At 48.5% G+C, this 14,766-nt stretch overlaps 1 protein-coding gene and 1 long non-coding RNA gene across 8 annotated transcripts in view; one reads left to right on the top strand and one right to left on the bottom strand.

Annotated features, from left to right (window-relative positions):
* The window catches only part of TTC7B (tetratricopeptide repeat domain 7B), a 254,815-nt gene that overhangs the window by 175,159 nt on the left and 64,890 nt on the right, over positions 1–14,766 (top strand). For all 6 annotated transcript variants that reach the window (XM_060620534.3, XM_060620535.3, XM_060620537.3 and 3 more), the window contains one exon: positions 8,229–8,345. In XM_060620534.3, coding sequence (XP_060476517.2) covers positions 8,229–8,345 — 117 coding nt within the window. The remainder of the gene's footprint in view (positions 1–8,228; positions 8,346–14,766) is intronic.
* Positions 8,590–14,637, bottom strand: LOC132670209 (uncharacterized). Of its 2 annotated transcripts, XR_013555982.1 has the most exons (6): positions 14,448–14,637; positions 10,452–10,502; positions 10,161–10,253; positions 9,888–9,994; positions 9,593–9,782; positions 8,590–8,719 (listed from the first exon to the last, which is right to left on the bottom strand). It is a non-coding gene; the product is annotated as an uncharacterized LOC132670209 (long non-coding RNA). The 2 variants fall into 2 exon arrangements; XR_009606527.3 differs by lacking the exon at positions 14,448–14,637 and having other exon boundaries at positions 8,591–8,719; positions 10,452–12,359.

The raw sequence follows: 14,766 nt of genomic DNA, 5'->3' as shown, positions 1-14,766 counted from the left end.
GCCAGCTCCTCAGATTTGACCCCTGAAAAGCTTGTAAACCAGGGGTTTCTGTCTGGCGGCCTGGGAGCTGACATTTGCTAGCGGAGTTCCGTTAGGTCAGCGTACATTTTAAAAATGTTTGGATTTGATTACCTCTCCGGTAGGCAGGCACGACTCCAAACGCTCCCTGACATCTTGAGCCCAGCTCCTATTGAGTTGCCTGGTTGTGGGAGACATTGGAGTTTTCTGTCCCTCAAGAGGACCCACAATGGCAGTGGGTGATGCTCAGTGCCCTGCAGACTCAAGGGGGTGCCCTTGAGACACTTGTGCCCTTGAGACAATGTGAATGTGCCCCCAGGGTTGATATGCTGACCCTTGCTGGAGAGACTCTCAGGGAGGACCTGGGCAGGGTTATAGCACGGCCCTCAGGAAGCTGCCCTGGGAAGCCCTCCGGAAGGAACAGAAGCATTCTGCTCAAGATCATGGGTAGGGGTCCGCTTCATCTGTGAGCTTAATGTGAGTGGTTGATCAGAATTCCCACTGAATTCAAGAATAAAATACTCCCAAAATTCTTACTGGAGGGAAATAAACAGAGGCGGGCTTTCCTAAACGGAGGGGCTACGGGAACACTTCCTTTGGAGGTCTTTAAAAAGATCAGCTGATTGAAAGTTTGGATGGAGAGTTATGAACCAGGCTGGTGGCCCTTGAACTTCAATTCGCACACAAATCGTCTGCAAGTTGCGTTCCGTGAAGACTGTAATGCACTGGGTCTAGGGTGGGTGGCTGTTCTGCATTCTTCACAAGCTCCCACGGTTGCCTGACCCAAACCACACTCTGAGTAGCAAAGCATTACAGGACCACTGGAGGCCTTTTCCAGTTTTGGATTAATTGGAAAAATCTCTCTTTTTTTTTTTCTAACAAGCCAATGAACAGTGTGTCAATACAGCGATTCTGTAAGCCAAATGGTCAAAGAAATTGCGTGTTTCCCGTGTAACAGTTGAGTAGATAGATCACTCATTCAGGTGACTTTTATTGAACATTCACCATTAGTGAGTCCCCAAGCACTATTTGATGCCTAGTGGGAAGAGTCACATGAACTGGTTTCTTACCACCCATCCCTTCCAGCTATTGTCAGAGGACCCTCGGGAACAGTTTGAGGGCGTGGCTTTGGGGCCCTCACTGCTGTAAACCCAACATCATTGGCCCCCTTGGTGGTGAAGGGGCCCTGTTGAACCGTCAGGCCAGGCAGCTCACAGGCCCGTCATGGTCTTGATTTTCAGTGACAGTGACTCAGCCCAGGCTCAGACCTTCTGGGACTGGACCACTTCGGAAGCCCAGCCAGGAGAGGCTCCAAGACCAGATCAGAAATGTTGGTGACAATGAAGTGAATTAGATTTCCTTCTTGAAAGCCACATCGGAGCCTGGAAGAAACCCTTCATTCCCCTCTGAGGGGTTGGTTAGATTTATCTGATGACATACCTCTGCCCGATCAGCAACGGGCTGCTTTCTCTATCCTTTCAGACCTCGTTCCCAGCTGACTCATCTGGCTTCAGATTTCCATCTTTCTTCCCCTCGTCACCACATGCTTTTGGCACATCTCTTACCTTACTGGTCTGCGGCTGCCAAACCGTTTTCTCAGTTTAAACTTTAATTTCAACATACCTGCACCTCCTACCCCCTCCTGACCCATTATTTCTTTTACCTGGTGACAGATTCTTACTTTCTTTCAGGTGTTTGGCAGCCAGCCCCACGTCAGCTCTCGGATCAGATTCCCTGGAAGTGAGGGATGGGGGCGGTAGTCAAGGCCCCCATGGCCATTGCCCCACTTGGGCAGACACCATGTGCTTTTCTTCACAGCTCTTTTGCATCCCTGCCTATATTCAGCAGATAAACAAAGACCATGCTGGGCCCAAGAGCATTCAAACACAGACCAGCACCAAATACCGAATGTTCAAGGTTCCTGTGATTCTCATTCTGAATCATCTGCCTTGAATACAGCATTTACAGATCGGCTCATTAGTGCGGGTTTTGTATATTAATATGCATGTTTCCTCCTTGATGCACTTAATGAGTGCATTTTATATCCTGCCAAATAAGGTCGGAGGGAAGTATTAATTTAGTATTTCTCTAAACTTGTCTCATTTACTTTCTTGGAGAGTTCTTCACCAGAAAGTTTTGTGAGGCATATTAAATTCCAGAAATTTGAAATACCTACCCCTTCACCTTTATCTCGGGCCCCAGCCTTATAGCCCGGATTCCAGACAGCACTCCTAGCTTACTGTGGACGCTCACACCTCCCTGCCTGTGCTCGAGAGGCTGTCCATCCGCCTCCCTGGAAGGCCCTCCCAACGCCCCCCGCAAGGGTCCCACTTCTTTGTGGTCTTCCATGAGCCCCAGGCAGAATGTTCTTCCGGTTGTGCTCCCACAGAACTTTGTCCGTATGTCTGTTCTTCACATATCATGTGTGCGTAACGCTAGACCGTGAGGGAACATTCCACGTCTTATTCCCCTTTGTAGCCTCAGGCATAATAGGCACTTTGAAAATGACTGACAAGAGGCTGGGGTGGTTCAGTTGGTTAAGCGTCTGACTTTTGGTTTCGGCTCAGGTCATGATCTCACGGTTTCTTGAGTTCGAGCCCCTCATGGGGCTCTGTGCTGGCGGCATGGTGCCTGCTTGGGATTCTCTCTCTGCCCCTCCCCCACTCACACTGTCTCTGTCTCTCAAATAAATTTTAAAAAATAAATAAAAACATTTTTAAAAAATGACCGACAAAAGGATGAACAAATTTGAGTTCATTATCAGGTACATTGATGTATATAGGTGGTCAGCTGTACAAATATGGATGAATTAACAGATTAGAAAAAATGTTTTGTACGTGTAAGGGGAGGCAGGAAATAGATTTCTGCCTGAGTCTGGGGGCCATGGAAGATGTCAGACAGGGGGATTTTCATAGCTGGGAGTGGGAAGAGCACTGGAGAGAGCAGACTTCCAGGCCAGCAGATACAACACCATGGGCGTAGGTGGGAGCCGTGAGGGTGAGCGTCTACAGTGGACTCAAGGAGGAGCGTCTGAGGTCTGGGACTCCTGGGGGTGGGGGATAAAGTTAAACTGGAATGAGCCACTAGAGTTGAGGGTCTGGTGGTTGGAGGCAGTTTCCAGGGAGTCAGGAAAGTCTTCCTGAAGATGATCATTAGACATTAAACCTGGCCCCGATAAAATGCCACTTTGATGCATTCCCTAAGGTACCCAAGGAAAAGTCGCAGTACCACGTGCCCCTGAGCTTCACGGGGGCTTACATCTTCTTTCTAAATTCTACACTAAGCCAAACACAGGTGTTATTTCAAGAGGTATCTTGGGAGTCTTAAAAAATTCCAAAAATAGGGTAAAATGTTATTTCTGTTAGGTGCAGTGGAAAGTAAAACCTTGATTAACTGAATCCTTCAAATGACTCGAATTTTGTATGCACCGGACTTTTGGGTGAAGGAGGCAAGTCACAAGAAGCACAGACAAATGTGATCATTTTGTAAAGAAGCCCGTCTGATGTATCCCAGGAACAATCCCCCAGCAGCCCAACCCCCATCTTCCTGCGGCCGCAGTCGAGTTCCAGGGCCGTAATCTGTCCCTAAACCAGGAAGCCTACCTCCTATTCATGGCCAGATCTTTTCTTCTGATTGGACTTATGTTCTTTGAGGGCAAGGGACTATATTTTATTATATTTACCACTTTCTATGCCACACAGCGACACAGGTCTTTGCACATTATACAGGGTTTTAAATACTTGGCAATGGATTAGAAAATGCTGTCTATCCTCGTTAATGTCAGGAGCGTGATTAGAGCATTTTCAGTCACTCTCCTTCGTTTCTTGTTCAGTGCTTTGGAGTCCGAGGGATCCGGGTTTCTGCTTCCATTCAACCAGTGACCAGCAGTGCGAACCCGGGCAAGTTACTTAACTCGCAACCTGACTTTCAGGGTTAGTGTAAGAATCAGTGATTAAATAGTTAAATTTAAATTAACTGTTTAAAGCTGTTGTTATTGTTATTATTTCGCTTGTCTTGAAAGCAGAAGTTTCCTGGCTTGTAGGCTCTTATCCCACAGCTGAGCTCTCGTGTCTTCTCTGGAGTTGCATTTCTCTTTGGGACCTTTAGCTCCTGTTCCTTAAGGTCGGCTTCACTGGGCAGTGGGGGAAGGAGGGAGTGGCTGTTTGCCCCGAATCTTGAAAGATGAGTAGATGCTTTAAAAAGCAGAAATGGATGGAAAAAGCATTGCAGACAGAAGGAGTAGCATGTGCAAAGGGCCTGGGTCACGAAGGAGAGTGGCATGGAGGAAGTTGATCACGGCCAGAATGGGGGATGCACACGATGGGCAGGGGGCAGACCGAGGCCAAGCGTCTGGGCAGGAGCCGGATCAGGAACAACAGTGTGTGAGACGCCAGATTTGGGCTATCAGGAATGTAGTCAGAGTCGTATATTGGCAAGCTTCTTCTATCCTTCATTCATTTTCTGTAAGTTTCAGTGAGTGTGAACCAAAATTGTTTTAATTAGGTCAATGACCTTTGAGCCAGGCATAGGGCATAGGAATAGACCACTTTCCCAGCACGTAACTTCTTACTAAGAGAAGTGCCTTCCTCAGCTCATGGTCAGACTTGGCTGCTGTGACCGGCAGACTATCTCAGCCTGAAGTCCCCTCTGCCCGCCCTGCCGGGTTGGTAGTTCCGTGTGCTGGAATGTACTCAATGCTGGTTTGTCCCAGGCTTTCTCATGACTTCGTGTTTTGTCCTCAGGGTTTCCTCAGTAGGTGGAATCTGTAATATCTTTGGATATCACCTGTAGCACACTCATGCTAATCATTGTTTGCATTCCCTTCCTATCTGGGCTAATGTCGCGTTCCGCCAGCCAGATGTTTTCAGACAGTCTTGAAATGTGTGAGCAGGGTTTGGCCAGTATGCCGACAAGCATCACCTGTCCTGTGCTCGGCATTATTCTCTGCTTGTAGACAAGCTGAGGTTTGGGGAAGCGGTGAGAAGGAGCAGTCTCCTGGAGGCCGTGTCTCTGCCTCCTGCTTTTACGTGCCCATCCGAGGGAATATGTCAGAGTTTGGCTCGGCAGGGCGTCCTGCCCAGCGTATTGGAGATACCTGACAGCAGCTGCGAGGCTTTGCTTCTGCTCCCCTGCCCGTGTTTTCCAGCTCTTTCTTTCTGCCAGTCTCTCTCTCATGCTGTTCCCCCAGCCTCACTTCCAGGTGCCTTTCCCATCATCTGTGCTCAGCCGTTCCCCCCATTGTTCTTCCTGTCTGGTTCTCTTAAATCCAGCCCACCCCTTTTCAACTCCATATCCTGAGTCAAGTGTTTGAAAGCTGTTATTTCGTGTTAATTAGAAGTTCTTTTTGCAGCCAAGAGGCTTTGCATGGAACCGTTCCCCCAAGTTGAGGCTTGGAGACAAGCTCCGGCGTTTTGTACCTTGAGTACAGTGAAAGCGATCGTGGACGATTGGAACCACACCGTCAGCGTGTGAGGCGAAACCCTCCCCACCATCTCGCGGCCCTCCCTGGGGCAGCTGGGCTCGATGTGCCTCTCAGAGAACATCACCCTGGTCCTAGGTGGGGTCTTCCTTGGCCAAAATGGCTTGGCAACCAGACCCAAGGGGGTCTCTGGCCTCTGAATAGGTCTCTGCCAAATGCTGCTAGGTGACCCTTGGGCAGCTTCTCCTCCGTCTGTAACACATCCCCAGCTGACCCATGTTTGGTGGCCGATTCCGGTGGGAAGAAACTCTCACCACTCTCTGGGCTAGTGGAGACATTGGCAGGAGTCGGCACCTGGCTCCTTAGTAACCCCTTGAGATGCCCTGAGTGGCTGTCATTCTTTGTGGGCAGTCCTGGAAAGGCCTCTGGGAACCTCTCCTTCCTGAGATGTTTTGAGCAGATGCCCATCCCTGTTCTCACGTCTGGCCTCACCCTTTATACCCACCTGCCTGTAGATCAGGGACTGCGTCCCTGTCATCACCCGGCCCGTCGCTGTCATCCCAGGCGTCTGCAGATCCAGGCTCCAGGAGGCTCTGAGAGCCACCCAACACCCACCCCCTTGGGCGTCCTGTGTTCCATTTGGAGGGAGCGGGTGACACTAACCCCTTCTGGAACCTGGGCAGTAATGCATTCGGACCACCCTCATTCCATCTCCCACTGAGGAAAAGGAGACTTTTTTCTTCTAAAGTGCCTCCAAATGAAGCCGTTGTGTCATTTGTGGTGGAAGAATTCTCTTACATATCTACCTTAAATCACTGGACACATATTTCACAATCCGTGATTTGTACAGAAAGCAGTCAATGAGCAAATGCAGATTTAAGGCCCGCTGGCCTCTGAGCACAATCCTAGGCACTCCGGAAGTGAGGGGCGCTGCTCTTTTCTTGTAGGGAGAGAAACACCACCGGGCCCGGAAGAGCTGTTACAAAGATGCCCTTGATATTGTCTGTGAAGTGCCAACCACGGGGCCTGGCACAGAGGAGACCCTTAATAAACAGGAGCACCTCCCTCTCTTCTTTGTATTTTCATTAACAACCAGCAGCAGCTGATGTGACACGGAGTAGAAAAGACAGAGACGTAAACGTGGTCTTGTTTGTTGAGGTGGGGTTTTAGCCGGGTTTAGAATTCAGGAAGAATGGGGGAGAGTAGTAGATTCATCCATACAGATGAAAACTGAGGACACGGCAAATATATTCATAGAGTTAGGACAGAAACCTGGCCTTTGGTAGGAGTAAAGGGGTCCAGAGGGATGTGTGGCCCAGAATGGGGTGGGTGGTGACACAGGAGTGGCCGGTGGGCAGGGTACTCTCGAGGACTCAGTAAGGAATTTTGACTTATTATTACAAACAATAAGGAATCATTGTAGTTTCTTGAGCTGGGAATGAAAATGATTTTTAGAGATCTACAGTTTCTTAGAGCCGGGCAACTCAGAGGACTGGAAGACCACCAGGGCGGTATCTGGGCTCATGTTGGGGCCTTCGCAAGGATAGTACTGATGGGCTCTGGGCCCAGGGGAGCCAATGTCTTCAGAAAGGCATAAGTAGAATTTAGGAATGGGATAGCCGAGGGGCCGAGAGAGAAGGATCGAAGCTTAGCTCTCAGAAGGTCTGAACAGAGGGTGAAGCCATTGGTGGTAACAAAAATAGGGAAGAAATAGTTGGTGATTACGAAGTGAGTTGGTGAAATCCTAACCCATAAATAGCAGGACTGAGAAGATCCGAGGACAGGGCATGAGCCAGATGCCCCCTTCTTTATGTGCCTGCAGTTCAGGCTCTGCGAAGCTTATGAGATTTATTCACCATCACATGATGAGGATCATTGTGGAAGGTTATTTGTAGACACTTGTATCAACTGAGTCACACCTCTTGTGTAATTTTGTAAATAAATCAAGATTCCCTTTTAATGAATTTTTGAAGCTTTGCAAATGAATTGGTTTTGTTTTAAAAAGCTCTTAATAAACAGCTTGGTTTAAAAATCGCTCTTGAGACACCTGGGTGGCTCAGTCGGTTAAGCATCTGACTCTTGATTTCAGCTAGGGTCATGATCCCACAGTTTGTGGTTGAATTCCTCATCAGGCTCTGTGCTGTCAGTGAGGAGCCTGCCTGGGATTCTCTCTCTCCCTTTCTTGCTGCCTCTCCTTCCCTCTCTCAAAATAAATAAATAAACTTTTTTAAAAAGTCGCCTTAAGAAAATCCTTGTGTTCTCAATAAAATTAGCCACCTTGATGCTTTTTTAAAAATTTTTTTAATGTTTATTTAGTTTGGAGAGAGAAACAGAGAGAGTATGAGTGGGGGAGGGGGCAGAGAGAGAGAGAGAGAGAGAGAGAGAGAGGGAGACCCAGAATCCTTAGCAGTCTCCAGGCTCTGAGCTGTCAGCACAGAGCCTGACGCGGGGCTCAAATTTGTGAACCGCAAGATCATGACATAAGCCGAAGTCGGATGCTCGACCGACTGAGCCACCCAGGTGCCCCAACCACTCTGATGCTTTTAACCTGATCACAGATGGTCCTGTTTGGCGTGCCTGCATTTGCCTTCGGTATACAAAGCCATATATTGAGCTGGGAGTTCTGGAATCCTTGGTCTGCACCACGGCTTCCCCTGGACCAAGCCTTTGGACACCCCTTTCTAGGATGAGCACCATAGCATCCGGGTCTAGGCCAGGCCACGGTGTTTGGTTTCCGGTGGTGACTCTGGCTTGAGCCGTGTTGTTTTCTCCCTTTGTCTCCCTGCTGTAGACTACTGTTTTCCAAAGTGAAGGTGGAGTCACTGTGCCGGGGCCCGGACGAGGCGCTCCTCACCTGTAAGCACATGTTGCAGATATGGAAATCCTGCTACAACCTAACCAACCCCAGGTAAGAGGCCAGCAGCGCCTGCTTTGTGTGGTGTTTGCATGGGTCCCCGCCCCACAGTGCCGCCGCCGATGGGCATTTAGCAGATGGTAGCAATGGAGCCGCACACACTCCATTCTTAAGGGGATTTTCTTCCAGTGGCCGATGAGGCCCCCACACCGTGGGTTTCTTTTGCGGCTGCTGCCGCGATGCCCCTCTAGGGCCCGGTTCATGGGCGACCTCTATCTGATTCCTCTCAACCAGCCATTCAGTTAACTTCTTTGACAAGTCTTACCATCTTTCGGGTAATTTGTGGATAGACTCGTCAACTGTATACTCCAGATGGGGCTCCTATGGTAATATCTAAAAGGCCTCCGTAGACAATAGGCCGCGTCCTTCTAAAGAGAGTAGAAATCACTGTATCACTATTGGCAGGATAAAGCATGATTTTCAAACAGTTCAAATCATGGCTCAAATACAAAACAAGGACCTATCGAGATTTTATTTACCTCATTAACGAGGGAACCAGTAAGATGTTAAGACTGGTTCAGAGAAGAATTCAAAAACTAGATAACACTAAAATGAATTTGCAAAAGATAGATATGCTAAAATGAACTTGCAAGGACATGCAAAGACAGGATCCTATAGAACAATGAAATATATGGTTGGGGGTCATCTTTTTTGCAGGGTAGAAATCAGTCATATCTCATCTGCCCACAGAGGCAGATAACCTGCGGAAGGTTCACTAGTCAACCCCCAGCTCACCGCTGTAAGACACCCAGTAACCTATTGTGCCCTTTTTCAAGTCTTGAACAGTTTTTCCCGGTGTGTGTCCTGCCTTATGAAGGATGTCATTTAATGAAAAGGGACCTAATAATTCAAGTGAACTCAGACAACTGCTCAGACACACTCGGAACATTTTTCAAGCTCATAGCAAGATGTACGGACAGCCCACACTAGGCTCTTAAAAGTCAGGAGCCTAAATATGTTCAACTCACATCGTAAATGTGTCATAAATGTGTCACTAGCCCAGCACAGTCCCCCAGGAGGCAATAGGCCACTGGCCTAGAGAGCTGGTGGGATGGGCGCTAAGGAGGGCACAGAGTACAGGTGGGGTTCCGTGTGGGATTTTGTTTTACAAAAGTTTCCGCAGTTAAAAAACTATATTCAAAATCAGGGCCCTCTTAGGGGATGGATGTTTGTGACCTGACATTCGACAGACTTGTGACCACAGGCCTGGGGGCAGTGCAGCTGGATGGGAGGAAGCTCACCCTGAACAGCCAGCCTGCCGTCCAGTTCCACGCCCAGCGGGCGGCCAGGCGACCCTTGCGTCACTGGAGTCGCAACAATTAGACAGGAGTCCCCTTCACATAGCCGGTGGCACATGACTGCTCATGCCCCATCTTCCTCTCGGTGAAAAGATAATCGTGAAACTGGCCTCTTCCCTTTTGCGGATATGTTCTGAAAATAAAGATCATTTTAATTAATTCTCCTTTTCTGAGTCTGTCAGCAGAAATAGAAAATGCCCATCTTATGTTCCCGAAAAGCCCCCCGCTCCTGGCTTACCAGAAGCAGCAGGATTTGGGGTAGAGTCTTTGCCACAAGCCCAGCTAACAGGAGACGCTCCCCAAGCTGGTTGCTTCCGTGCTGGAGCATTCCTTTGCCTGTACCCCCTTTAGAAATGAGAAAATACACCCATCAGCCTTCACATTGCCAATTTTCCCTCCGTTCTCCACACCTCTCCCACCTCCCCACATTTCCTCCCACTTAGCAACCAAGAATATTGAATGTGAGGAGAAAAAAATAGCAGAATTGGAAAGCTTTTTAAAAATACTTAACCAAATGCCTGGGCTGTGTGTCCATACTTCCTCCATTTCCTGAAGGATCTTTCGGGGCCGGAGCAGGGAGGGACCCTGGCTCCAGACGCAGAGTCTGGGTGGGGTGTGGGGGGTGGGGGTGGAGGAGGACCCATCAGTTGGCGGAGCTCTCGCTCCTGCTACTCAGAGAGCCTTGAGGGAGGGGGGACGGGTGGCAATCGAGCAGCCCCTTATTAAGGAGCTTCCTGATTGTTTTTTTAACTTTATTTATTTTCTTTGGGATATAAATAAATGTTTCTCCTGTAGGCCTTACCATTGCGCAAATTTAGACATCCTCCCCAGTGTGGTCAGGCAAGACTTGACCCTGGCAATAGAATAAAGCATAAAGAGGAGAGCGCTGTGTCTCGACAAGGGATCACATACTTCCTAGTTCTCCAGATAAGGGCAGCTCTGGGTCCAAGAGCCTTGAGTCTATGATCAGGTCACACAGGGTTTCAGAAGAGGGTAGAATTGCATGAACCAATGCACGAGAAGCATCCCTGCTTTAAAAAAAAAAAAAAAAAAAAAAAAACCGAAAATGAAAACAGCAGAAAGCATCTTGGGAAGTGGCTGCTTTGTACCGAGAGAAGGTCCATACTGACTTCCTGACTCAAGGCGCCCTTATTTCTGAGTGTGCTCAACCTGCCAGGGTTTCCCGCTGTCCCCCACCCCCTCCCAGCTCCATCCCGGGGCTGACACAGGCCTCCAGAGCCCGGGAGGCGGTGAGGCACAGAGGATGGTATGAGCAGTAGTGGGCCACACGGAGACTCAACGTGGCTTTCGTATTCTCTGCAACTCGCTCCGTCTTTATTTTTGCTCGAAGGAAAATCACACCGAGCTAGTGGCTGAACTGAGCCTCAGACAGCTTGCAAAGAGCGCTCCACCCGCAGTCTGAGAATGCATCTCTTGCTGTGAGCAGCACAGGGGGGAGGCGTTCTCTCCAGTGTACATGTGGCAAGGTGTGTGTCATCTCAGGAGCCTGGGTTTATTTGCTGGGTGTGTGGTTTTATGTGCATTTAGGAGAGAAACCCGTTTCCTGTTTCATCTCCTCTCTCCCAGTAAAGTAGCAAGCCCCTTTGGTTCTTGCACATTTTGACTCTGCCACTGGGAACAGTGTGGCTTGTGAGCAGAGCACCCCACCCCCCAGAAGGCCCCAGCAGCCTCCTCGAACTGAATGACCCTTCCCTGGGCCATGGCTGTGCTGGGCCATCCACTTGTGCCTTGCCTTCAGTCTGCACGTTAGCCCTGCAGAATCACTACTGTTCTCTCCGCTTTATAGAAAATAAACAAGTCTGAATAATTTGCCTCCATTTTCCCAATCAGACAAGCAGTAGAGCTATGATTCAAGCCCCGGTCTAACACCAAAGCTTCCTCCATCAACCTGCGTCAGCAACCAACTTCTTTTCCTTTATTTTTATTTTATTTAAAAAAAATTTTGTTCAATGTTTACTTTGTTTTGAGAGAGACAGAGCACGAGCTGGGGAGGGGCAGAGAGAGGGTGCTTGCATGAGAGAGGGTACGTATGGGCGGGGCGGGGGAAGGCAGAGAGAGAGAGGGAGACAGAGAATCCCAAGCAGGCCATGTGCTGTCAGCACAGAGACCGATGCAGGGCTCGATCTCATGAACCATGAGATCATGTCCTGAGCCGAAATCAAGAGCTGGACGCTTAACAGACCGAGCCACCCAGGTGCCCCTGTTTTTATTTTTTTTATTGTTAACCCCTTCTTTCTCCCTCTTGCCACTACCACTGGGACCATCTCCATCATATAGCCATGTAATTGGAAGAAAATGTTTTCTTCCTCAGTCCTAGTCCTTACTAACAAACAGCACTTAACGTTTTTATCTAAAAGAAAAGACACTTTCTTTACTCTAACTTCATTTGGGAATTGGAACCCCCTTCCCTGCTAATTGTCACCAGCATTTTGGTGAAGCTTTTCTGTTTACAAAGCGGGCTCTCATTTCATCTTCAGAGCAGCCCCGTGAAACGGGCAAATGTCATGTTCTCTCATACCCATTTTACTGATGAGAATTGAGGGTCAGGGATATTGGGAGCTTACCTTGATTCCTATTACCCAGTTGTAAGAGGCCTGGAGGACACCAGGCATCTCCTCTCCCACCTGCCCCTCTCTGGTGTCCTGTCCCAGGCCCCTCTCTTACACCCGGCACTTATGTGTGCCACGTGCTAGTTCAGAAGCTGGCGAGAGGCTGGGTGGCAACAAGAACTCCCGGGCTCTGACTCCTAGCCCGCTGCCAGCTTGCCTCTTGCGTCTGGCCACCTCTGCATACCACGGAAGGTAGAGAGGATTTCCAAGAGAAGCTTCCAATCTCTGGTATAACTTTAACCGTCACTACAGTGCACTCTAAATGTTCAGTCTGAGCGGGGAACAGAAGTTACCCACACCTGTGCATCTGCCTACATGGAGATCTGTAGCTTACGTACCATGGATCTGGGGCTCCTGCCACTGTCCTCTCCCTAAACTGTCTCCTAGCACCACTGACCAGGAATGGTTTTGCTTCCCTTCCTGCTTGCCTCCTTGAGAGGTGCTCCTGGCAGCCTAAAGCACCGGGCTCTACTAACTGGGTAGTAAGGTGGCAGAGGGTGGTCCATGGGAGGGGCCCAAGCAGGCCCCAGAGGGAGAGAGGAAGTCTTTTGTAAGAGACACTGGCCAGAGAAAGTCAAAAAAACTCAAGGGTTGGCCAGGGCCTCCCTTTGCCCCTTCCTCCACATTCCAGATGTCATCGCAAAGGCAAATCTTGATGGGTTAAGACTCCATACCCTCTAAAGGTAGAACTAACCATTGCTTAAAGCAACCAGCCAAATTCTCAGTCCCAGCATTCAGGGTGGAAACAAAACCATCTCCATTTTGAAGAGTGAATTGTTGCTTATATACTGTTTTCAAAAGGAACTATGGAACATGCACTATGGGTTGTAACTATGGGCTGGTGGAGGGGAAGTCGATCCTGTGTCATTACCAGTGGGTATGGCTCACAAGTCACAATTTGGGTTTTGGTTGCAGTTTCTAACATTGAGAGCAGGAGGCCCTTAAATCAGCTTTCCCACCCTTATCGTTGCACCAGAATGCAAGGAATAAGTGGTCCTCAGAAATTAGCCAGCCATATTAACCTCAGCTGCATGTATGGGTATGTATATTGATAACGATGCACGGAGTATACCCAAAAGTTACAAATCTTCTGAACACTGTGACCACATGACCTCAGTTCAGCCTTGCAAAGCTGTATGTAGGAAGACAACCCTTATCTTCATCTGACAGGGAAAGTAGACCCCAAGTGACCTACTTGTTAGGGACAGATAGAAGGTAAGAAGCCAGACGACCCCCCCCACCCCCACCCCCTGGCTGGCTTCCAGGACCCAGCAGCACATGTGACAGCCAACCTTGGGCTCTGAAACTTGGTAAGATGGGAAGCCCGGAGGGTTAGGGCCAAAACAAACACTTCTGATCCATTTCCTCAGATTGGGTCCACCAAAATGCCAGGCGAATCCTTCCTTTGCAATGCCAACACCTTATTGTGTGGCCTGGAATCCCCCAGGAGATTGAAAAAAAAAAAATCACTATATGTTGAGATAACATCTTCTGGAAAGCTCCTAAGTGAGGAGCCATTGCAATATTCAGACAACTCTTTATAATATCTTTGTCATATTTATATTAAAAATATATACATGAACAGACCAATGTTGGAACTGTTCAGTCGGTAATGTGATTAATGCACATTTGCATGTACTTTTGTGCTGTCTTCTGCTCAGAGACATTTATTATTTCTCAATTGCGGAAATAATGAATAGAGCGGTTTCCAAAAAACGCGTATCCAATGATGTAATAAGTATAGGCTGACAAATAGTCTGTACTGAGGCAAGTTTCCATCTGTTTCCTGTGGATTTCTCTAACTACATCACTGGACGTGGAAATTGCAGCCTGAGAACCATATTAAGTTTCATACCAAATCTTGTTTGTATCACTTTTAGCAACAGCTGCATGCAGGAAGGAAATCGTGTCCCTTTATTATAGAATTTGAACTTCTTAACAACAACAACAAAATACCACTCCTAGAGCCCCCAGATTGACAAAACAAAATAGATGCAAAGAAAAGCATTATAGATAGACTCAAACCTCAAGAGATAGATGGGCTGCTTTTTGGAGCTTCTTTGATGGAATCTCATGATAGAGGAAAAAAGGAAGAATGTAACTGTTTTTGCTTACAAGCTTCTTAGAACGAAAGAAAACAAGAGTCTGTATGAGCTCCGGTCCCCTACCTGTGTTTCATTCCACCCGGGCCTGATGTGGTCTCCCAAGCGACTTGCCAACCAATGGTGCCAAGCCCGTTCTGTGGGAGCAAGGTGGGGAGGGAGGGGTGGTGCAGCTGGCCTGTGTGACCTCACAGCCCCTTTCCCTCCTCTGTTAAGTAGGGACACAAACCAGGCCATGGCTGTGGTTGCCCTTGGAAAGGAAAAGCAGGGGCCAGGGGTTCTCAGATCTAGCTACACATCAGAGCCATCTGGGGAGCTTGGAAAAATGTTGACTGCCCCAGAAATGCTGATGGATTTGGTCTGGAGAGGGGCCTAGGGTTCAGAG

Source organism: Panthera onca, chromosome B3 (assembly GCF_046562875.1).
Source record: "Panthera onca isolate mPanOnc1 chromosome B3, mPanOnc1 haplotype 2, whole genome shotgun sequence".
In the NCBI taxonomy this organism is placed as follows: domain Eukaryota; kingdom Metazoa; phylum Chordata; class Mammalia; order Carnivora; family Felidae; genus Panthera; species Panthera onca.
This window is presented reverse-complemented; position numbering and strand designations above follow the sequence as displayed.